This window comes from Drosophila gunungcola (assembly GCF_025200985.1).
Source record: "Drosophila gunungcola strain Sukarami chromosome 2R unlocalized genomic scaffold, Dgunungcola_SK_2 000013F, whole genome shotgun sequence".
NCBI classification, from domain to species: Eukaryota; Metazoa; Arthropoda; class Insecta; order Diptera; family Drosophilidae; genus Drosophila; species Drosophila gunungcola.
Genome location: NW_026453171.1, coordinates 338,617 through 364,066, shown reverse-complemented (window position 1 = coordinate 364,066; position 25,450 = coordinate 338,617). Strand labels below are relative to the sequence as shown.

At 40.9% G+C, this 25,450-nt stretch overlaps 2 protein-coding genes and 1 long non-coding RNA gene across 9 annotated transcripts in view; 2 read left to right on the top strand and 1 right to left on the bottom strand.

Annotated features, from left to right (window-relative positions):
* Positions 1-25,450, top strand: part of LOC128256147 (daisho1) — a 75,189-nt gene that overhangs the window by 32,299 nt on the left and 17,440 nt on the right. The window lies entirely within an intron of this gene.
* LOC128256137 (homeobox protein orthopedia) lies at positions 2,946-25,368 on the top strand. 7 transcript variants are annotated; one of them, XM_052986262.1, is made up of 9 exons: positions 2,946-3,640; positions 4,196-4,468; positions 10,164-10,456; positions 11,029-11,163; positions 21,782-21,986; positions 22,098-22,223; positions 23,215-23,381; positions 23,998-24,111; positions 24,173-25,368. In XM_052986262.1, exons 2-9 carry the CDS (start codon positions 4,438-4,440, stop codon positions 24,413-24,415), a joined length of 1,314 nt encoding a protein of 437 aa, XP_052842222.1. In that variant the 5' UTR covers positions 2,946-3,640; positions 4,196-4,437; the 3' UTR covers positions 24,416-25,368. The 7 variants fall into 7 exon arrangements, with proteins under 7 accessions (XP_052842222.1, XP_052842221.1, XP_052842219.1 ...); XM_052986261.1 differs by having other exon boundaries at positions 2,947-3,143; positions 11,008-11,163; XM_052986259.1 differs by having other exon boundaries at positions 2,947-3,640; positions 11,008-11,163.
* Positions 9,345-9,830, bottom strand: LOC128256149 (uncharacterized). The gene is made up of 2 exons (XR_008267703.1): positions 9,537-9,830; positions 9,345-9,476 (listed from the first exon to the last, which is right to left on the bottom strand). It is a non-coding gene; the product is annotated as an uncharacterized LOC128256149 (long non-coding RNA).

Here is a 25,450-nt window from a genome sequence, read left to right as displayed (position 1 = left end):
AAAAGCGAATTGTTGTGAGCTGCTAACTGGAAATCTGTTTGACTGCACGTACTTGTTGGTTCTCCACACACATCCCCCCAGATCTTTTCCCCGGCTTAAGCGATTGCCAAACAAAGTCAAAGAAGCGTCGTGCATGCTGGCAGAATCCTTTGCATTTGAGCTGCGTTTTTTTGCCAGGCTCTTTGGTATGCCGGTCCAGGCATCTCAAGGATTTCCCAGCTGTCCTAGTCACAGTCACTATCCGACTCCCTGGCTTTTGCCAAAGTGATTTACGACCTGCTCATGCCGAGCATTCAAAATTCGGTCTAATTGAGACTCCTTTGATGATTAGCCCTTGCTTAACATTTTGAAATTGAACCACTCTACGCAACACAAATATTTTTTTTCCCATAAACTAATTTATCTTATTGCTGGCGGACTCAAAAACACCATTGATTAATTAACACACTCGAAGTTTTTATTTTGCTTAGTGGAAAAAAATGAAAAGTGATGCAGAAGCTCTAATAAGTGAACCCAACACTGTATTGAAATGTTATCACGATTTATTCGGCTTGTTTACTTTATAATACACTAACCAAAAATATCATGGCTTATGGCTTAACATAGGAATTAAATATGAGTAGCTGTTACTTTAGAACTACCCAATAGTTTATGATAAATTGTTTTTAGGTGTATTGAATTAATCTCAAAGTTTGAAATTGCCCCTTTTTTTATATGACAGCTTAAAGAAGAAGACATCCGTTTCCGGCTCTTTATACTTTTCTATTCAAACCTCAATTCGTTCTGCTATGAACCACAAAAAAAAAATGATATATTGGTTAAACTTAAATAAAGTTTAGTTTTTTTGTTGAGATCTTGAACAAATGATTTATATATGTTTTGGTTGCACAGGAAAAAATCTTCTTATGTTTATTAAAGATTTTAAAAAGTAAAAGACTCAAAAGCTGATTTATTATATTTGATTCTTGAAATGCAAAACATATAGACACCGCTACACGATCCAGTCTTTTTATTAAACTGTTTCTTTTCTGGATTGAGCATCCTAATCAATGACTTAGTAAGTCCTTGAATTATTTACAAGATGATGGCCGTATATTTTCTTATAACGACATCAATAATAATAATGAAATCATTTCAAAAAGACTAGTATCATGATGATTTTAATTCAACTTGAACTTCTTTGCGATCGCATGCCAATATACAATAGTTGAATATATAGAGAAGTTTTTTAAATAACGATTACTCAGTATCAAATGCTAAAAACCAATAATTAAAACTTGTTTTTTTGGTGTCGAAAGCATCATTTTTTATACCCTTGCAGAGGGTATTATAATTTCAGTCAGAAATTTGCAACGCAGTAAAGGAGTCATTTCCGACTTTATAAAGTATATATATTCTTGATCAGCATCTCTGGGAGAGTCGATCTAGCCATGTCCGTCTGTCCGTCCGTTTCTACGCAAACTAGTATCTCAGTTTCAAAGCTATCTGCATGAAACTTTCCCAAAAGTTGTCTTTCTATTGCAGGTAGTACATAAGTCGGAACGAGCCGGATCGGACGACTATAGATCCATCGGAAAAAAAAATAAAAAAAAATTTCAGAATTACGGTTTAAATTTTATCAAAATCGGACGACTATATCATATAGCTCCCATGGGAATAATAAAAATATATAAATTTTTTTTTTTTAAAGTAACTTTCCTATTTTGTATTTTTAAAAAAATTTTTTTGACTTATTAATAATTTGACAGTTTAGAATTATTTTATTAAAATCGGACGATATCATATAGCTGCCATAAGAACTAACGATTATTGAAGCTGCAAGTCATCAAAGCTTCAATGTTTTAATGTTTTCATAAAGTTTTTTTTTGACATATAAAATAAAAATGGTTAAATAACAATTATTTTTAAGTTATTTGTAAAAATCAAACCAATATTATATTTACAATAAAATAAGAATAAATTTTTTATACTTGACATTTTTTAGTTAATTTATTTAAATTCATACTTCTATTGTAATGTCCACAAATAAAACCCAATGCTAGATTCCACTTGCAAATGCTCTATGTTTGTGCATTCTCTTTGTGATTTCAATTTTTACTTTGAGTTTTTAATTAACGCCCCCGAATAAGCTTTATATGTGAGCACGAAGAAGAGGGCAACATCAAGTTGTAGACGACCAAGAAAAGGCGGGAGGTTTTTAGGAAGTTAGTGGGGAGTGAGGCATCCGCGGACGGAGAGGGGAGATCCTTTGAATCGCGCGGTTGCCATGACAAGTTCTCATTTTGCCAGGCATTCCGTTGTCTGGCTAATTCAACATTTGTGCAGCATGCAAAATATTATCAAAATTCCGCCGAAAGTCGGAGGGACTCCCCCAACACCACCACCACCACCACCACCCACAGAAAGCGGAAACTAATAAACGACAACAGGTGAAACTGGGCGCTGACACGTGGCAGAGATGCTGAAAAAGAATTTGAGGGCAATTTTCGGAGAGTGGACTTTCGGCAATAACTGTGGGCCAAGCGCAGGTTGCCAAAGCGACCAGCTGTGTGGATAAAATTTGATGGTTGCGGGGAAGTCGAGCCTGGAGCGGCATCGATTGGCCGTCTATCGATAGGCCGCAGGACCTGTTATCGCAGAGGGCGCCAAAATGGGCTATCGTTCTGGGGCCCACAATCCCCGAACTCCCTCATTCGTTGGTCTGAGAGCTGAGGGCGTGGCCAAGCCTACGCACACGAATTATACCCAGCCCGCTCTAGCAACCACTGCCGAGCGCAGCCAGAGCGAGGCAGCATGCTTGCCTCGAAAGCAAGATGGCAGTGGGCTCGGGTAGTTGTCTCTTTCCCTCGCCCATCTGGGTCGTTTTTTGCGATTTTTTCCAAATCAATGCAGGAGATAAGCCCGCTGGCAGATAACGCCCGACTTACCCGTCAATTGTGCGAGGGGGTGGAGTGGCGATTGAATACGGCGCCAGTGCGCAGTCGTTGTTGTCGAAGTTATCAGGGCCCGGAGTCAATTCGCTTTGATTTTTTCGCACTGCCCTCAAATGCAAGCGAGTCCGCCTAGGCAGCGCTACGTTTCCGGCGTTCTGCTCCGATCCGATCCGATCCGATCCGATTTGATTCAATCCGCCTCCGTTTTGTGTCAGTACTCAGAAGCCGTCGCAACCAGAGACCTTTACCCGAATTGATCTAAGCAAAGCATAAACAACGAATAAAAAAGTGAAAATGTGCCAGAAATCAGCCGGAAAAGCTATTAATTAAACAGTAAAAACAAGGACGAAGAACCACGCCCGGGGAAGTGGGAGAGCGCCGTGCCCTCCGGCGGACAGTGTCCGGCTGTCAGTTGGCCAAACAGTTCATCAATAAACGATTCGACTTCCGTTTCATTGCGTGTCCTTACCTGTGCATGTCTGCGTGTGCGTGTATGTGTATGTGTGCGTGTATGTGAGCTGAGGAAACTTTGCAACTTCCGGCCAAGTGACTTCTATTTAATTTCTTTGGCTTTTTTATGGTCAAGGCATTTAATTAATTTTACTATGGCAATTTGATCGTCTGCTGGTCTGCTGGTCTGCTGAACTCTGACCCCTAACCCTGTGGCACACACAAAACAAGGAACCAGAAAAAGGAGGAGGAGCCAGGTGAGTCCTCGGCAAAATGAGCAATAAAAGTCAATGCAAATACCCACACAATCGAACGTCTGCAAAAGTTTCTGCGGTTAAGGAAAGTGAAACGGATTTAGTTTCTCAAGTAAGTCGCACATTACTGGAATTGGCCGAATAGCTGGTCATCTGACGAGGGTCAAAGTTTAAGTTGAGGACATTTACACGATGGAATCAATTGGAATTGTTAAGAATATAACTAATCAAGCCACTTGGGGCTAAGCTAGCGAAGAAAAATAAAATAAAAACCATGATTCATGAATAAAAACTCAGGGTTAATCAGCGACTAACCCAAAATGCTTTTTAATGACTGAAAACCAAGATTAAAAAAGGCTTAACACCTTCAAAGCTAAACATCTAGTGAAAGCGGTCTAGTTTTAACAATTTAAATTTATTTATCTAAATTACATTTACCCATAACATAATTTTACCTTTAAGCTATCAGAATGGCTTAGATAGCAAAGCTAATTAAATACATTTTAGTCAGCGCAACCGAACTAATTTAATTAATTTAATTTCATAATTTATTTCCAGCCACACTCATTTCCACCGAACAATTGACATGTAGTTCGCACCGAAGGTGAACTCCAACGTTCTGTGATAGACGAGTATACGAGCAGCCAATCCCCTTGGGATTCTGCCCCCCATCGATTCTCGATTCAATCAAATTGAATCCCGAATCAGACAGCGAATCGAAGGTGATCTTGACTTTTGGAGCGGCTATCAGAAACAGCCGCAAACTGTCGACTCTGTCGATACGTAACTTCTCGGCAAACATGCTGAACAATCTTGGGGCCAATGTGCTGGGTAAGTTTTGTGCTCCTCGATGGAGATGGAGGGGTATAATAAGGCGTATAATATTGTAATTAAGATCGGCTGGTGAATTGCGCTAATTTATAATAATGTGTGTATTAATCCATCCCATCCGACTGGCCATAATTAAACTAATTTCTTGAGCACACCCGCAAGTGTATGTTCGTGTAGTTACTTCCGATCTTCCGATTGGCATCTCCAATGTCTGCTAAATGGCCTATAATTGAGACGTCTAACCAGATGGCGCCAGGTGTCGCGTGCATTTAGCAATAATTAAGTTGTATATTTAACTAACTCGGCAAACCTTCTCCCATTCCGATTCCCAGGCCCATTTCCATGGCGTGGGTGTAGGTGTTGGTGTGGCTATGGGTGTGTGTGTGTTAATTGATATAATTGCTCTTTTAAATATGCCGCAAATTGTGAATTACATTCGCACATCGCCCGGCGCACGCACATAATTATCAAACTGTACTTGTGTTCGCATATTAATATATTAATAAATCTGTGCATATATATATTCATGTGCTGGCGAATAAATTATTTTTACCACACTGTTGATCAATGGTTCAAGCACTTTCAATTTTGGCAATCAATTTGTTGTTAGCCCGCCCAACACTACCACCAAATGCCGTTTGCTTGTAGCTGCAACTGCAACTGTAGCAATAAATGAGTTATGGCTCGCGTTTTTATTCAATTTTTATTGCCAGCCCGTAAGCGATTCACCGTTGCATCCTTCGAAGCGTTGCAATTAATTACTTTTATAAATTTATTGCCATTTTTCACGCGCCAGTTGTCTCTGCTTGGTCCACGCTGCGTATGCGTAATGTCCATAGTTGCTGGTTAAGCGAAAGAGAGTTATTTTATTAAAAGCAATCGACAGGGGTTTCAAACCAGGCGCAAATATATTACCAGTTTCGTAACTATTGAAATATTTTGGCTGTCAAAGTGGGCTTTAAAAGTTTCATGCTTAAAGTTATGCTCTTCCCCTCCTGCCGACCACCATGTAGAACTATAAATATCAATGGTTCGCAGTGCGGAATCCTTTGCCCAAATCCTGCCTGCAGGGCTGGAGTCTGCCGTAATAAATTTCGTAAGCCTTTTTCGTAGTTCCGCACAACAAACGGAGGCCAAAACCTTTGCATACTGGGTGCGTGGCCAAAGGGGGGATAGGCGAGGTGGAGAGCCCCATACAATTAAGAGTAATTTGCATGCAAAAGAAATGGCAGAACTTTTCCGTGTGTCTCCCACCGTGTGTCTCCCCGACTAATGCTTAATTTGCATGCAGCAAAAGAAACTTGAATGGCGTTTTATTCCATTTTCGGTTGGACTTTTTCGTGAGCCTCGCATTAATTAAATTAATTTCATGATTGCATTTGTAATTTGCGCAGAGCCCGCTTTGGTTTTCCCCCCTCTCAAAATATCTGCGTGTGCTTCGCTTTGTGCGTTGGCATTTTTGCGGTGGCCTGCGCTAGTGAAATATGTGCTTATACCCCCAATGCCCCACTTCTCCACCATCCGCATCCGTTCTGCATTGAAATGTTTTGCGGTTGCTGCGGGTTCTGTTCCCTGTTGCGGTTAGTTGTTGGAGCAGCCTAGATTCCATCCTAGATTCGAACCTATGTATGTCCTGGGAGGCAGGCTGCTAAAAACCGCACAATTTCCAAATTTCAATAATTATGCACATTGCACATGCAACTGACGACTGACGGTGGTGGTGTATCTGGGTGCAAGTCCTCTTCTATCCTATCGTATCGCATCTCACTGCATCGCATCGCATCCCATCCTGGATGGACCGTTTCGCTCCAGTCCAGGTCCATATATTTTGCGGGAGAAATCGCGTTCGCTCCCAAAAACAGGCAAACTGATTTGCGCAAATTGTGCAAATTGCTTGCGCGATAAATTCATGTTTGCCAATTTTAATTAATTAATCGCTTTGTGCGGTTTTCATTTCGTTTCGCTTCTCTTTCTCGCCAGACCAACTAAAATGTCCGCTTCAGGCCAGATGTAAATGTATCTGAGTGCGACTATTTGTGTGTGTTGGTTACTTGGTTTCGTGTGGCGGTCCACTGCTGCAATGTTTACAGTTTCGTATTAACGTTATCGCAGTTTTGGCCCGGTCGCAAATGGAGGGCTAACTAAATTACGATGATAGATTACAAAATTATGCCCTATTAGCGGCGTCATTATGATTTCGGAACATGTTCAAGTTTTTAAGTCAATTTTGCGGTTTACACATAGTTGTTGGCCGGTCCTATTTGGCATTATGACAAAATTGTATATGCGTACCTGAGCAAATGTACCTTTTCAGCCAAGTAGCTTTAAGTCAATTTATTTAAGTTCACGTTAGATATCTTTTCACAATCTGATTTCTCATACGATCTGTCTTTTAATGGTTTTCTATTTTTTATGGTACTGTGTTGACAGTTCACATACATATGAACATTTCGTTTTCTTGTAAAATTTATAAGTTTGAGTACCAAAAACTTGTCTGAGAAATTAAATGTAAAGAGGCCTTGAAATGAAACATAAATGAAAACTACATCTTTGAACTGAAACAGAAAGAAATTTTAATTGTCCAACTATAAGTGTTTGTAAGTCAATTTCATTAGAAATTGTTTTAGGAAGTAAACGTTAAATAAATAAATTATTGTTCTGTGTGCGCTACCTGTTTTATAAATCAAGCTTACTATTACTTTACGGTTTTTTCTTCACACATACCTTAAAAATACTGTATAAAATATAACTTAAGTTCAATCAACAGAAATTAGCGTTAAAAAGGCAAATACGATGATGCCAAAGAACTGCAACAATAAGCTACAGTTCCAAGGGACTCTTGCCCTGAATGAAGAACCTGTCATCTTGATCTGCATACACAATGAACAGTTAGGGCTGCTTCTTTTTAATATTTATGTGTTACAACTGTAAAAGGCAAGGTGAAAAAATCAAAGTTAGGCCAACTAACTAACTAGTTGGCCGGCGAGGGTCGGGGCTTGGGTTCGGGCCATTGCCAGCAAAGTGCGATTTCGAGAAGTGGCGCTATTTTATGGCTCCCAAACGTGGTCAAACACTCTTCGCACACATGCACATACACACACACACACACGCACACACACTAGTTTATTTGGGCGAGTGTGCACGAATGTGTATGGCTCTGATTTGAGAAAACAGAAAACAGAAATCTGAAAACAGAAGGAAGCGGGAACAGTTGGATGTTAAAAGTCGCACTTCTTTGGAGCAACGGACCAACGGCGATGATGTATGTATCCCGCAGTCGCAGATACATGTTTGAGATGTTGCCATCGAGCGTGAATTTCGAGATGGGGAGGGATATAGAGTCTCGATGGAGATATCGCACCTAACACCGCGCCTTAAATTTACTAATCACGAGCAGCGTTTTGGCGCAGCTAGCTGCTCTTTCGTGAGCATTTAACCACCGCTCTGTGCGTGCTGCGTAATGCTCTAAAAATATGTAAGTGAGATGCTGGCAGCGACTTTCATCGATTGCTACAGTTGGCCACAATTGCAGTTTCTCAGCTGAGTTTGGAAACCGCTGCGGGAGAACAGCAACGAGGTGGGGAGTTTGGGGGTGAGTTGTCCCGATTGGGGACGTCACCATCTGAAAATCGCTAATGAACAGTAGCCGCACTGGGTGTATGTGTAAAAATTAGCACTTTCCGGGCAGCGCTTTAAAACGCGACTGTTTGGCAGCAGCAACAACAAAGCCCGCTTCAGGGAATGTCGCTCGGAGTAACTCCATATCTTTTATTTGTTGATATTTATATTTATGGTTTTATGTGGCGTCTCTCGACCTGCACTCGTTCACCTGTTGGGCGGTGGGTTCTGATACCCGAATACCGCTCCGGATCTCTGACGTCCGAGGGTCTGTGATGTTTGCCGAAATTTTAACAAGTCCATCTCGAAAACAATAAAAATCATTGAGAGCCGCCATTCCCGCCACCGTCGACATCAAAGTCGGCAATCGAGAGTGATGTCGACTACCTATGCGCTGCCGACATGAGATGAAATTGAAATGGACTGCATCCGCGGACGAGGAGGTTTTCCACTAAGTCGCAATTTGCATTTTGGACTCGCTTTCAAAAGAAATTGCACAAGGCCAGTGGCTAGTGGACAGTGCCGCCTACACCTTCACTTTGAGCCCAATCGAATGGGCATCGTGACGGCATCGCGGGTCCCCCAAAAGGTTACATTTCGGGGACGAGAGTTCGCATCGACCGGCGATGAGTAAATGTTTGACTTGTAGCAACAGTTGAGCTCGGGCAACAAAGGGAGTCGTCGGGTAGAAAGAGTTGAGCCCGGAGTCGCTCTCGCACGTAGATGTTAAAAATTCCAGGCGTACGATGAAGATGACTCTCCCGTGAATCGCAGATCCCAAACCCAAACCCCTTCCCATTCCGTTCCCATCCCGTTCCCAATCCCAATCTCTATCCCATGCCGCGATATACACGTACAAATAAGATGGAAATAAAACGAAAATACGTTACGTAGTCAAGTGAGGCAAGAAGGTAGGAAATGAAAAGGGGTTAGCACTTGGCGGCTCTCTCGTCTTCTATCTGTATCTGTATTTCAACCTTTGCTTGTATCTGTATCTGTTTGTTCACCTCCGTTTCAATCTGTATCTCAACCTGCGAGTGTATCCGTGTGCCTCGCACCTCAGCTTGTTCGCTCTCTCACGTTCGTTACTGTTTTTGGCATCTTTTTCCTTCTGAATGACAGGTTGTTGAAAAATTCAATTTATCCGATCGCCGCAGTTTGGTGCGAGCAATCCTCTAGGTCGTTAGCTCATCGGTCCCCAGTTCGCGCAGCCAGCGAGAAACTTAACTTGGTTAATTAAAAGACAAACGCTTTCCGATTGAGAGGAACAAGTGAATACGGCCTCGTGTTGTAATTCGTTTAGAGATTTAACAACAAATTCAACAAAATATTTGCCAACTTCGTGTGCGTGTGTGCGTGGGTATTCAAGCCCCTAGGTTTGCCCTTCCATCTGTAAATTTTCGAGGGCTTTTACAATCAAATTAAAATAAATAAATAAGCATTTGCTTACATTTACATTACGACGTATTGGATTCACTTTGGCCGTTTTATATCCGTTAGAAGCGGGCGAGTTTGTTGATTTCTTTGCAAAAAAGAGTATCCAGGCAAGTACCATAACAAAAGGAATAATCTGCATCTGTAGAGCTTTACAACAATTCCAAATCATCCAATGCAGGCCGAAGGTAATCAGGTCCAGGAACCATTCCACAGCGATGGTAATCATTGTTCAGTACAGAAATATATTTCGATAAAGGTTCAGAGACTAGTTGAGTTTTTAACAAATTTGTCCAAGCTAACTGAGTTGGATTAAAATAACTGAATTTTTTCGGAAGTCTTTTAATTTAGCAAATTGAATAATTGGATCTAACTAATTCTGATGACTGTAAAAAAAATGTTTTTTCATTAAATTAAAATTTGTTTGCAAGGAAAATAGTCGTTCAGTTCTAACCAAAACACTTTAGGTGCCACCGACCACCAGCCGCTTTTCTGTTTATTTATTTATTTAAATTATTTTAGCAAGATTGCATTTTTGAAAAACATCATGATAAGAAGTTTTTGTTTTTTTTTGTTTGTTTTGTCAAGTTTAAGTTCATAAACTTATCCAGTACCATCTATCCAAATTTGAACCCCCTTTCAGGTCCCAAGGATTGTGATCTGCCAAAGGCCGCGCTAACAGCGCTGCACGCGGGCGTCAACAGTTTTGGCCAACTGCCCGTGGGTCCCAACTTGGCCGAACTTGGCGGCGGAGCAGGCGGTGGATCTTCTGGCGGAGTTCCGGTGGGCGGAGGAGTGGCACGCCTACACATTTCAGGCGGACTGTGTGACAATTCCAATGTGCTGAACAGCGGAAACGGAAACGCTGGCAACGGAAACGGCAACAACAACGGCAACGGCAACAGCAACAACAACAACATGCAGCAACAGGATCAGGTGAGCAGGCCAGAGCTATATATATATATAGAGAGAGAGAGATAGGCAGAGTCCTAGAGAAGGGAGAAATGGAGAGATATAGCGCCTAGCTTATACGATACTTTTTTAATAATCCATGTTCTTTTCGATGTTTATTTATTCCTTCAAATTCTTCTCTGCTATGCCAAAAATCCAAAATCAAAAATCAAACAATCCAATTCGATACGAAATTCGATCCGAAACGAAAATGCCAATGAAAATCTGAAATTCCAAAAACGTGAATGTGTGTGTTCTGAATTGTGTAATGAACCTAATTAAATGTGCCATGAATCATATTCGTACCTTATGAATCATATCCGTAAACTATAAAACAAAAGTAAGTGTACTTTGATTTCCATACTTAGAACCGTAGAACTCCTATCCTAGTCTAACTATAACTTCTGTAGACCGTAAACCCTAACGTAGTGCGTAGCTTGCATTCCTAGTCTGGTAGTTCGTCAGTGTTCTAAGATCCGCTCGCAAAGGTCAACCCTCTCATTGCCCCTTCACCTTTGGCCGTGTCTGTCTTGCAGCACCTGGACAAAAACAAGCAGAAGCGCCACCGCACCCGCTTCACGCCGGCCCAACTGAACGAGCTGGAGCGCTGCTTCTCGAAGACCCACTACCCGGACATCTTCATGCGCGAGGAGATCGCCATGCGCATCGGACTGACCGAGTCCCGTGTTCAGGTGAGATATACTATATTATATATCCAGTACTAGCACTTTTGTTTCGGGAAAAAGGCAGTTAGCTAGATATGGAATTCAATATCTGGGGAATGAGTGTTTCAGTCTTGAAAGTTGTAATATTTCCAACATCAATCAGTTTACCTTAACAAAAACTTGGCTTCATAAAATTTGTAATTGAGAGGAAAGTAACTCTACATTGAAAGTAATAGTGAAAGAAATAAACAAATAAATAACATAGACTACGATGCCTTAAACAAAATAGTAGAGCTTTTACTATACGACAGATTGCGATGATTAAAAGTATTTAAGTATTTGGGAACATTCGATGTAAACTTTGCTGCTTTACTCTAATATAATATCTTAGATTAATTTAAATATTATATTTGCGAGTATTAATTTAAATGTGTTCAATGTGATGTTTTATGATTTTTATTTGTGAACTTAACAATGTACCTAATAAGATGTTTAACTTATGAATTATAAGAAGCCAATGTGGCAATACATCTTGTTTATTAAACATTTTTGACTGTAGTTATTTAGATGCATAAAATGTACTAAGGCTTATTTAACAAAACGTCTCTGCTTACACTGAATAACTAGCTCTTATATAGTTAATCATTTTTTCTTTCTCTGTTTGCTAACTTTGCGTGGTTTGTCCTGCGGCTCGACAATTGTCAGTGGTCGGAGCTGTCGGAATTTCGAGCTCAGTTCGTTTTTGGACCGACATGACATTTCACTTGTGTTGCACACAACCGCAACGGACGTTTGGATTTTGGTTTTTGGGTTGCAGTGGAAAAGTTGGGGAGAAACATACTCTTTGCCAGCTTGCAACAGTTTACGAGGCTCTGGGCTGAAAGTCGCCGCCGAACGCCATTTAAGCGCCCAAAATTATACTTTATTAAAGCACATAAAGTCACATTTAGTCGGGCATTCAGCCACACCCACATATTCAGACTCACCCCAGGATGCTCTTCGTTTTTCCCTGCAAACTTTGTGCCACACACACACACACACTCACACACACACAATGGGTATTATCCTTTTGTGGCTGGCACAGCTCCCCTGTGCTGCTGCCATTATCCTTGTCTCTCTTTCGTCGCCCCATCTCAGTCCCCATTCCCGCGAAGGTCCTTTTTGCATGCGGGCGGGCTTTGTTTATGCGACAATCGAATTTACTGCTTCATCAAATTTGTGTTTAAGCTTCCGCTTCCGCTTTCACTGCTCGCATTTGCTCTTTTCCTGAGATTTCTGCTCCGAGTGCTGTTGTGCAGTGCGAGAATTGCTTTGCGGTGGAAATGAATGCCAAAAACTTTGTCTTATTGGCCCTATCCTTGTGAAGGCCACTGGCCCTCGCTCTGACTCTGGTTCTGGCTAAAACAATTAGCCATGAGTGAGCAACTCAGGCGGCGACACCTTCATGATGATCCGGCCGACTTTCTGCCCTCCGCCGGATGTGTCCTACTTTGATAAATTGTTTTAATAATTGCGTATCAGTGTTGCCGGTTAATGCTTTTTTCCAACCACTGCTCCATCCTCCAGATCCGGTTGTCCAAAAGGACAATGCAATCACCTGCCAGGGGGTAAAGCCTGCAGACGGGGGTGAGTTCGAAGCTGAAGCTGTTAGAACTGCCGACGGCTTTTATTCAGGCGTTCTTTTTTTCTTTTTTTGTCCAATGTTGTTGTAGTCCTGCTGTTTTAATGCTTGATTTTGCGTTGTCGTTGCGGCTTAGAGGATGTCAGGCCGTTGGATTAGTTTTGGGATTGCTGTTTAATAAAATTAGCATATAAATTAAGTTCGCAGTCGAAGGCGAAATAAAACATTTAGAGCTTCGAAAATTTCACACTTTCACGAATATGTGGATATGTGTGTATTTGTCGAGGTCGGACCTTCATTCGATATGCACACACACGTCTGGCCCTAAATCAATCTACAAGGATTTGCAGCTAATGACGGCATAAAGACAGCCGGTCCGACCCCTCGCAGATAAATGCCCGAAAATCGCTTGTCCGTATTAGCCCCGAAAATCAAGTCAAAGTTGTGTATGTTAAGGAAATACGGGAGCGGGCTCAGCAGGTGCATAAGTTATGAGGCTCACGTAGGCCTGACTGGCTGAGCGGGCCCACTCACGTGTGTGCTGTAAAGGAGCAGCATTTATGGTAAATATAATTTAATAAAAATAAAAGTCACAGCTAAGCAGTTTTCCCCCGCTTCGGAGGATGGCTTTTCCTAATCGGATTTTCGCCAGTTTTCGGTAAATTAGAATGGCCGAGACCAGCAGGAGGCAGCCCCGGCAATTGGTAATTTGTGTTTTCACACCGCCCAAGCCAGTGGGCGGCATTTGTGCAATTTGCCCGGCACAATCTGTTTGTCACACGTGACATCTACGCGGGGGGCAGATTCCTCGGTTTTCGGGGGTGGCCCAGAAGATGGCCCACCAAATTGACTTATCATGATCTGACATTGTCAAAAGCACTGCTTCGGCTTTGTCTGGAGCGCTGCAACATTTATTGGTTTGTTTATTAAATTGTTGCAACGGAGTGAGGTCAAAGGGAGGGTCGAGCGACGGCTCAGCACGTGCCTGTGTGCGTGGGTGTGTGCCGGTGCACTAAATGAATTTCTCACATGATTAATTTGCCTGGCAACCTGGGCAAAAAAAAGCCGGATAGGAGTCAGCAAGTAATCATTCGCTTGGCAACCGTTTAACAACAAGATATTGTCTAAAGTATTAGTGCTCTTGTGTCAAATACAATCCGAAATATGTATATGCACCTTTCACATTACAATTTTGACACAACATCATGTTTGTATCTTCATTTATATCTTGTGATAATCCTTAAAATTTGTAAAACGTTCTAAAAAGATTTTGCTTTAGCAGCCAGTACTTTAACGATAAGCTTCTTTGATCAGTATTTGTTCCTGCCACAAGTACAGTGAACATTTTATAAGTTTTGTGCTTGCAACTTGTTTCACTAAGTAAAACATTTCGCAAATTATTTTCAGCCAAATTAGAACTAGGCGCATAATTTTGTAAATAAAATAACTATTGGCCAACATCACACACAAATGTTGTTTTGGAGAATTAGATGATACACCACTCCAAATGTATACTTTCAAATAAATTTATATTTTTGTCAAAAACTTCTCGAGCTGTCCAAACGATTCTTGATTATTATAAAAAGAAAAAGTATAAAAAGTAGAGTCAATCTAGTGCCATGTTTGTAAGGACTCTGGATGATACATACCCATACAAAAGTATATTGCAGTTAGTTCATAACATCTAAAATAATAGATCGATACAAAAAACAAAAAGTTTGTTTTTCAGATGCTAATATAACTAAATATATAAAGTTAATTATTAAACATCTTAAGACATTATTAAACTCAATTTGTACTTTATAAAATGTTAAAAATGCTATAAAATATTCAAAATACTTAGTTGGAGCCGATAACTTTTCATGTTCTAGGTATACAACGCAAACGACTTGTGATGCAGCAAGAAATAGGAAATATCGATTGGCCTAAGCCACTGGCGAAGCAAAAGCGAGTCCATTCCCATCCAAGAGGAACTCATCGGCCTTCCCACTGTGAGCGCTGATAAATTATTGCCTCGACTTCAGACAGAACTAATTTATTTGCTGAGCCGCTTAATGCCCCTCTAATAATGGTCCCCCGACTGCCGAAGATGCTGTTCACTGGAGGTGGGCGGGATATCAGATGGACCTATGTGACGCCCAGCCAATAAGCGAATATTTCGCGAAAATTAGTCGAAATATTCTCATAAAAAGTGAGCATCTTTATTAAAAGTCCTTTTTAGGAGAGGGGAGACGGGGTCAAGGAGCCGGGGACACTGTAACGAGTATTTTCCAGCGAAGCACTCGAAGTGGGGCCAAAGGCGACTGGGTCGCGTCTGATATAACCATGGCATCGCAAATTTTAATTAAACTTTAATTGAAATACCTAAAACGAAAATATGCAGCCAACGGAAAAAGACGAAAGGTGGGACCGATAACAGAGCTAAGCGAAATAAGTGGGCGGTCTAAATTTAGCGAAAGCTTTAAAAATCCAAACTCAACTCTGGACAGGGAAGTGAGCCAGGAGGCGGGCTCTCCATAAAATGCACATAAAGAGCATCAAGGAAATCTGGCACGCATTCTGTTTATGGCATATGAAGCAATTCCAAAAGCAATTTCGTTGATACTTTTCATTGAAATGTTTGTGTGAAAATGGCGTGCCAAAGTGCCGGACCGAGGGAGCGGGTGCCAGTGCGGGTGCGGGCTCTATCTGGGGATAAGCTGGTCCAAATGCTGCTGCCATTGATAGAATGACAAGAGAGTCCCCACGACCCGAAAAAAAAGGCTGAAAAACTTTGTCAAGAAGGAACAAAGCGAATCCGAGGGGAGCTTCGGCATGGAGCTGCGCATGCCCCACGAATGCAGCGAAATATTTTCGGGGGTTGCATTGGCCGGCCACCATCCCCCGAACCCCAATCCTGAACCCCCAAAAATGAGGCTGCAGTTGCCCCGACAACCCACTGAAAACGAAATGGCAAAATGAAAAACACAAGTCCCAAAAAATTTGGGAAAGCATCTAAAACTATTTCATAAATCAGGCAAGTCGCAACTCGGCCTGAGCCACCCCCAGAGAGAGCCCAAAGAATTGCTTTGATGATGTCTATCAAAGGACACATTTCCCCGAAAGAGACGGCTAGAGTGGGTTGCGGGAGTGTGGGAGAGAGACGGCCATAGTGGATTCAGTCCCGGCGGGTTGGAGCCCCAGTCTCTGGGGTGGGTGGCTTTCTGGTGTCGCGGCAAGTGTTGTTGGGGCTGACTCGTAAAGCAGGATTTAAAGGATAACATAAAATAAATCGACTCGCATTTGTGTGTGTGTGTGTGTGTTTGTGTGTGAATGAGAAGGGAAACAGGGGGCAGAAGTCGAGACGGCATTTTATGAATTTATACGCATTTTTTATATGCTTAGGAATGAAAAGATATTGGCCGAAAAGCGATTTCCATAAACCACTCAGAGCCGGAGTTGTAGTCGCAGGATATGAAAGCAAAGATAGGACCAATAATGATAATAAAAAGATGCTCGAGCTGAAGTTGAAGTCGGAGAAAGAAAACAAGGAATACAACGATGACATCAAAGGACGGCAGCCAGGGGACAGTTTGGCGTGGACTTTGTTGAGTGGCCATTTTATATTTCGGTTGCCTGGCAGCCTCAAGGGGGAATCGGGGCACATCCTCCTGGAGTGGGCTCAAGGAAAAGCAATAACCTGGCCAATTGATTTTTGATTATGTCTCAACAACAACAACAACAACAGCAAGAACAACAGCGGCATAGGAGAGCAGGGCAATAACCAATCTGCAATCGGCAGGGCCAGCAAAAATTGTCAACGCAAAAGAGCCGAAAAATATTATTGCACTTTCTGGCTTTTGCCAATCAACCGATTATTAAGAGATGCTCTCCACCACCCGTCCCATCATCCACCAGCCGACCCACCTGATGCAACTTTTCCAACTAACTGGCCCCGCAAATAATATTTGCATCGGGGCTAATCGAATTTTGATTGCAATTCTCTGCAGAGCTCTCGCGGCTCTTTCCCGTCTCTGATTGATAATTTTGAAATTGGCTTTTGAAGTGCGGCCTTCCGTGGCAAAGTGCATTTCTATGTTGGCTTCGACATGGTTTCTCTGTCATATGCAAATCACGGCGAGCAGAAAAACCCGACTGCATGCTGCAACTTACCTCTCGACATCCTTTCGATGTTATTATCCTTACAGCTGTTTAATCAGCCATTAGGCATAATGCGCAATTAATGTTGCATAACGAGCCGGAGCAGATATCGTAAACAAGTCGGGAATGAGGGGATCATCGGGCAGGTCATATATATGACAGAGCAGACCATTAAGGCATGGAACTGCAATCATAAGCAGGCTGAGGGGTGAGGATGACGGCGACACAATAAACAGGTTCATAATAAAAAGCCGCTGGGTCTTTGACACCCACCCCGTCGTCATAATAACCACATTCACAAACACCCCGGAAAGGCAGAGAACCATCCACCAGCCCATAAAATCAAAGCAAATCACTTGTTATCCCATTTCCAGCCACTGTTCCCCGGCCGTGTAATTTAGCCGATACTTAATTTCTGACTTCTGCTTCCATTTGCTCGCCCCTCGTGAGCATTTCTGGATCTACGCCTGGATCTGGGTGCTAATATCTGCGGCCTGCCACAAGAAATTGCTTTTTCATGAACTTGACTCATTTATTATTTGCAACAGTTGCCCGCCCTTTCCACTGGCTTTGTTTGCCTTTGGCCGGTGGTGTCTCTGCCTTTGTTGCTGTTTTTGTTTGTGTCAGTCGTGAAGTGAAAATTAAAAGTCCAAACATGAAAATGCTTTTGTATGGAACATATGGCTGAAATTTTTGGGCCGCCAACTTGTTTTGGTTTTCTATTTTTTGTCTGTCTGTCTGTGCAGTGTGCAGATTGAAAGTTCTTTTTAAAAGTATAGAGAATTGAGCAGTTAGGCAAACGAAAAAGAGGACGTTTGTATTGGTATTCGTTTCAACTTAAATTAGCAAATTAAATAATTATTTAAAGCATTGAATGGCTACTTTGAAGTTTACAAAAGGATCTTTGATTTGTTAAAATATTTTCAAACATCTGTTATATAAAGAAAATACATAAAAAAAACATTTTTTTTAGAGATTTCTTGAAATATCTTTTTATAAAGTACGTCATATGTCAAAAGATTAATTCATAATAAACTTTATTTATAGAATAATAAAACGATTCCTAATTTAATGCTAAAATTAAAAATTGTTTTGATATCAATTTTGAAATAAAATATATTCAGACATTCCTCCGTTGGTAAAAAGAGTAAACATATGTATGCTTTTTTGTAGTAGGTTAATTAGCTTATTTATTTCAATATTTAAGTTGCGAACAAAATTATAGCCATTAAGGGTAATGTTTGTTTGTTATTTATTACAATTTAAAACATATTTATTTATTTGAACTTCAACCTTTAACTAAAACCTCAATTTATGGACTTAATTTAATAATTAAATTTAATTTTTAGTATAAGGTTGTTCTTTAAATGTGCGAAAACCACATTATTTGAATAGGTTTTAAAAATGTACTATTTTGCTTAGCAAATATCCAAAGAAAATACCCCTTATATGGTCTCATAAAAATGCGTGTGATTTGACTTTAGCATGGAAGTCAGCCACTCAACAGCTGATAATTTATTCATAAGGGTGAAGCTTAAAAAATTACCGTTAGACACACAATTTAACGCGACATAAGGAGCTATTTTTTATGCTTTGTTTGGGTTCACGCTTCAAATTGGGTGCAACTGAAGGAAGCCGCAAAGGAACCAGGAGTGAAAACAAATCAAAAGCACTCTCATACACATACCCATACAAAGTGGGATTGCCTGGCACACACCCTCAAATATTGTGAATATATACGAACACTTTTCAGGCAGACATAAAAAATAAATGTTTTGTTTAACCGACATTTTAACGCCTATTTACGTGCCGTGCACGTCATGCACGTTATGCCAATTTAATGGCTCGCAGCCTTAGACCAAAAAAGCAGGCAATGACTTTTGGCTTTTTCTTCCTCTTCTCCCCCCGGTCCGCCGCTTCTTCTTCTGCCTATTTCCGTTCGCATTCTTCGTGTGGGCGTGACTGTGTGTGTGCGAGAAGGGAAATGCTCTCACACGAATATGGCTAGCAAAATAAAACAGCAAGCTAAATTTAATTTACCGAACTCAATAGGCCAGAAGGAGATGGCAATACGAATAGAGCCTGGGAGAGAGCGAAAGAGAGGGAGCGAACAGAGACCAGACAGTCAGACATTGTCTTAAATTATTAAATTAAAAGTTAATGAATAGAGCGACGCATAAGCACGTAAAAAACATAAACAAGTCAAGGTCGCCGACACGGCCCAACCCCCTGGAATACATATATACACACCCCATTATCTCACCCCTGCTCCATCCATTATCCCTTGCACAATCTGGCATATTAGCGTCCCTGGTGTAACATCCAGAAACCCGGTGATATTGCAACTTGAACAACCTGCGATAGTTCCAGTTCTGCTCGGCTTAGATGGGTGCACAGAGAGAAACCGATTTTAAATCTCTACTCAGTTTCTTTAATCAGAAAATGATTATATTTGAAATTAGTAAAGCAATTTCCTTTACAAAAACATTGTTGGTTCTAGTAAGCTCTTTAAAAACCCTAAATGTTTTCAAAAAGTACATCCGTTTTTATTTTGATTCGTCTTGAATTGAATTGTGTATTTATTATTTACTAAAAACCAGTCAACATTAAATTTTTAATTTATAAGTTTTCATACGGTCCCTTATTTATAAATCTTTTTTTTAGTGGCAACCTTTATATTAAATACAAAAATATACTGATAAAAATACTTTTTAGCTGAAGTCAAATTCAATTTAAATGTAGGATTCGGTTTAAAAAAACAACCTTTAAGTGCTGACGAATTTCATACTTCCTTAAATCAAAACAAAGTTTAGTTTGAAAACATTGAACAATATATCAAAGTGTAGGTTCATTTTATCAACAAAACGTTCTTAATGCGACATTCTTAATTTTGAATTTAGATCGATTTTTTCACCGCCCGAACTGGTCGGATTCTGGTTCCGTCTGCCGTTGTCCGACATATGACAAACCCACTGGGGACCATCAGGCCATCAAAAGGCCTTACAAGCAAAGTTACTTTGCTCGAAACTTGCCATTTTTCTTTCTGGCTCTCGCGTTGCCCCCTTACTCGCTTGCCTTCCCACTCGCTTCCTCGCTTTTGGCACGCTGTTTTGGCCGTATTCCTTTGCCATTAGTCTGGCGCACTCAGACAAAAACAGAAACAGAAACAGAAACAGTCGACGCCGACGCCGACAGTCGGTGACAGCTCAAGATTGGCCACGAAATGCTGGGATTTATAAATGCTATATATCCGTATATACGTTTATACGTATGTATGTTTCCGAAGGTGTGTGGTTGGGTGTGTGTATAACGGTTAAGTTGTCAACCCGACTGCGAGTGATGTGGATGCGAAGGCCTGATGGGTTGGCAAAACCGTTTCCATGTCACTAATCATTCACCGGCTGGCACTTTATTCACATTTTTTTGTAGTACCGCTCAAGGAAGGCAAAAAAAAAGTAAACTTAAAAGGAATGCCGGAGCTGAAATTTGAGAGCTAGAATGCCGTGCAATCTGCAGTGCCATATAGTACATCCTGCCCCTAAATGTAGGCAACCCTTTTCGCCCCCACCCCTGAAGGTTACCTGTACTAGTGTGAGTGTGAGGGTGAGTGGGTGGGAGGTAGGAGGCTAAGGGCTGTGTGCTTGTGTACTGCCTTGTAAATGTCAAAACCTCAACGTGTCTACGTTGTTTGGCTGCGCTGTTCTTATGCATATGGAAATGCCAATTTGAAGCGAACACATCCGACATGGCCTCGACCTCTCCGGCCCTAAGACAAAAGCTTATCGAAGGTCCAGCCAGGATTCGCTGACCGAAGATGCCAAATTGCCGGGGAAGTGGGTGGGCGGCCGAGGAATTTACATATGGAATTTATGCGCATGTAAATCTGTTTCTGATTCTGCGAAAGTTTGTGTGTGTGTGCCTGTGTCGAGACATGTTTTGACTGTCACGACGGTAATTGATCTCGATTATGACCGTGTTTGTAGGAGGCAGCAGCATCGGAAGAAGCCTGAAGGGTTGGGTAGGAGTGGTCCAACACGGCGCCGAAACACACGCACTTACAGGGCTGTCTCAGCAACAATCATTTACCTGGGAAACCCCTATCAGAATATTAAAGGTATCTTACCAACGTTGGCTACCCAATTATATATTTATTTTTTATTTATGTGGAAAAGACAAATGTTTAGATGACTATCTCATCTTTAAATTGCCTCAATTAGATATACAAGCACAAACTATCCTAATTCCAATTTTGTACAGAAATATCTTTAATTGAAATCATGTTATTCAAAGATTTCCCTGAAATCAAAAAAACAAAATTTAGGTAATACGACATATGAAAATTATTCTTCAAATTGTGTATTTTTTACGAGTGTGTTTTATACTTATATTTATAGTAATAATAGCTTAAGCTAAAATGAACGAAATTAAGTTATACCAACGTTTAAGCTTATTTTAATTACACGCACTACTGACTAATTATAAAGAAACAAAAAATGACTTCTAATAATTTAGTTAATTTGATGTTGACATTTTTTTTATAATTTAGTCTAGAAGAAACCAATTGTTCAGTTAAAGATTGCAAATAAATAATTATTTAAACACACATCCTAATAATAGCTCGATTGAAATCAACTGTCTTAATGATTCCAAAACATCGAGAGCTGAAATAAGCGACGGCGTCATTGGTCACTATTGATGTCGTATTAGCAGGCATAAGGGCATTTTTTTTTTTAGCCTGTGTGACTGCTCAGCCAATTCTCAAGCAATAATTAAGCGAAAATGTTCCACTTTTTAAAAGCTCTTTTTGTTGCCTAAGTGCTGAGTATGTAGATCATCTGGAAAACTATATATAAATATCTATCTTCTAACACCTTTTCGTTGCAGGTCTGGTTCCAGAACCGTCGGGCCAAGTGGAAGAAGCGCAAGAAGACCACCAACGTGTTCCGCACCCCGGGCGCCCTACTGCCCTCTCATGGACTTCCGCCGTTCGGGGCCAACATCACCAATATCGCCATGGGCGATGGCCTCTGCGGCACGGGAATGTTCGGCGGAGATCGCTGGAGCGTGGGCGTTAACCCCATGACGGCAGGTGGGTGATCCATAGCCCTTTGGAAAGGCGCACCTAACTAACTATCCTACCATCATCACCCCTTACTAACTGCTGCTTTTTTGGAACGGGGAAAATGGAATGTGGGCGCAGGCTTTGGCCAGCTGAATCAGTCGTCGCCACTCTCGTCCTCGCTGAACAGCGGCCTGAACTCGGGCATTAACATGGGCTCCGCCCTGGGAGCGGGCAGCTACCAGCACTACGGCCTCAACGCTCTGGGTAGGTGTTGTGTCAGGCCCCGGTTCCGACCCCCAAGTAATCTCTGCCATGATCACATGCCCGGAAATTTTCCATCTGCATGCGGCTGACAAAAGCCAAGCGTTGACACTTTTTCGCCTGCCATGTTTTTATTTTTGGGGGCTTTGTTCGGCTCTCGGCTGTTTGCTTCTGGCGATTTATTTGCTTAGCTTTCGATGCCATCCAGTTCCAGTTTGAGTTCCAGTTTGAGTTCCAGTTCTGCCGACAATTGACCAAACACGACGCATAGTCCGCGTCTCATTTCTTTGAACTCATAACACTTTTTTTCGGTAGCCCCAAAACATATGCATGCGTATGGGTAGTACCGCATCGTATCATTTATAATGCCCGGGTTGCTTGTTTGTTCGATCAATTAACAGCCAGTCGTTTAATTTTCAGGAATACCCAAAGGCATTTTTTCATCTTCTTTATTTGGTTTCGTATAGTTGTGCTAATTGACATTTTGGAGACATGTTCATGTCGATTTTTTATTTTTCGGCTCCGGCTACCGTCAGCAAAGTTTTCATTGTTACACTTTTTGTTGAAGATTTTTATTTTTTGTGCTCTGCGCACAAAAATGGCATGACATAACGCCCCCACAAGTTCCGACTATCAAAAAAGTCTTATGATATATGTATGTAAAAATCTTATTGGCTTGTTCGAAGTTATCAATCACATTTTAAATTACACAATACAGTGATGTGTATATTAATACCTTAGTTATAAATACAAGTTATTGGTTAATTTTATGATTTTTTTCATAGCATTTAAAAACTTTATTCGGATATTCTTTATAGGCTGTTTTAAGTTTAATACTTGTATGTCTTTGTATGTACTATTTGTTTTATAATGTCCTTAAAAAATAACTGAATTGTTGAATAATGTTATTTTATTCAAACACAATATATTTGGACCGTATTAAGTGAAATTAAGATGGGTTTCTAATTGTGTTTCTCGTACTCTTTCCCTTCAGGCGACTCCATGATGTACCAGCACAGTGTGGGCGGGGTCAGCTGTGGGCCCAGTGGTTCGCCGAGCGCCACCACCCCGCCGAACATGAACAGCTGCTCGTCGGTGACCCCGCCGCCACTTTCCGCGCAGCCGAACTCTAGCCAAAACGAGCTGAACGGCGAGCCCATGGTGAGTCCACACAAAAAAAAGGGGATTAAAACATTTAATAGTAAAATAATCTGTATTTTCAAAAAAAATGAAGATACAGTTCATTTAACTCTAGTTGTAATATAAAAATGGAAATTTAAAGTTCTAGTCAAAAATTTTAACTCGCAGTCTAACTTAACTCAAACAATAATAAAAATAAAAAATATATAAGGTTTTTTAATCATAAACAAAGTTTTATTTTGTAAGGAGATTTTTGAGACCATGTGATGTAATCATTTGGTTTTTTTTCATTACTATTATATAAGATTTTTTTTCTTTATTTTATCATTTAAATAGTATTTGATATGGGCTTATTTTATCATTTAACAGATTTGCCAAATGTTTAACAAAAAAAGTTATTTAATAAGTTTAAAGTATATTGCATGTCATGACATGATATTATTTTTTAGAAAATGAAGTTGCCGCTTTTAGCTTAGGTTTTATTTATTTTAAAAGACGTTTAAGATACTAGAAAAGCTTTAAAATGTAAAACTTTAGCTAAGCCGATAAATATATGATTAAAATATAAAGAGTATATGACACATTTGTACATATGCATGAGTACAAACCCAATCTAAAATGTTCTGCTATTTAACAGCCACTGCACCAGCAGCAACAACAGCAGAGTCACCAACAGCAGCAGCAATCTCACCAACAGCAGCAGCAACAGGCTCACCACCAGCAGCAGCAGCAAGCTCACCAACAGCAGCAAGTAAGTCACCACGGTTCGTGCATCGGCTATAGTCATTACATCATGCTCTACCCAACCACAGATGGCGCCACCGACACCCAGTCTTCGACCTGGTCAAGAACTTCAAGGTGGTGGCCAAGGCGACGCAGGACTTGCGCTCTGCCACCAGTCCATGCAGTCGCCGACAGATGGCGCCACCGATGACGACGTGTGGCGGGGACACAGCATCGCAGCGCTGCGACGGCGGGCTTCGGAACTCAATGCCACCGCTATTCCATCCTATTTACATCACCACAATTATGAGCATCACAACTCGGTCTACTGAAATTTGTTGAAGAGCTTCGAAAGCTTTTCGGATTACGGGTTCACCAACTGCGGAGGTCCCGACTTGGGCTAGGGTGTTGTAATTGTAAAGTTCGTGTAACCGGCCGTTGGGGATTCAAAATGCGAAACTGCGGCAGCGAAGCGTTATAAGATAACCAAAACCTAGGCTTAGGGCATTGTACAATTTATGTGTTTGCATTATTTGTTTCATGATTTCCAAGATTAAACTTAAAAGACTATAATGAATGTAAACCATGTATACGAGAAACGAAGCTTGAGAAGGCACTAACGATTGGAAAACCACGATTACGATTACGTGTGTATTCGAAACTAGCTCCTAAGCCAACTATGAAACTATTCCCGCATGAATATGTAGACACTAGACTTAACATTTGCCGTAAAGAATACGAAAACTGTAAAAACTTGATCGCAAGCGAGGATAGGACGAAACGAGTCCTCGGGGCGGCACAATAATTTTTGGCAAGGCGATGTACCCGAATTCGCGCTTAGTTCGTATGTAAGCATATTTATGCCTAGGAGTGTATGTAAGTAGATCTATTCTTATGTAAGTGTTGTTGTTTTTGTGTATAGACAGTCTCCTTCCATTCCGTTCCGTTGCTATCACTTGATCTAACCATACGATACAACCCATAGAATATCAAACGAGCAGCCCCAACTATAGCAAAGTGACACTGACGCACCTCAAGTCTCAACCTAAAACCGTTTCAGAGTGCACGCATCCAATGGATTACTTTTACGATTACCAATTACAAATTAAACAAATAAAAATACCATTATATACACATACATGCATACGATTATGGCATACTTGTAATAGACTTCCTTGTATCGTTTAAGCCTAAATTTAAATCCAACTAAAACAAAAAACGAAACACAATTACTATGTATGTAATTATGCGTATTATTAAATAGTAAACTAAATTAAAATTGAACGTGATTTGAATACATGAGAAGTGGAGGTGGAACAAAAACTACTTCATGAAGTGGCTGATTGAGTTGATAATTGATATCAGTT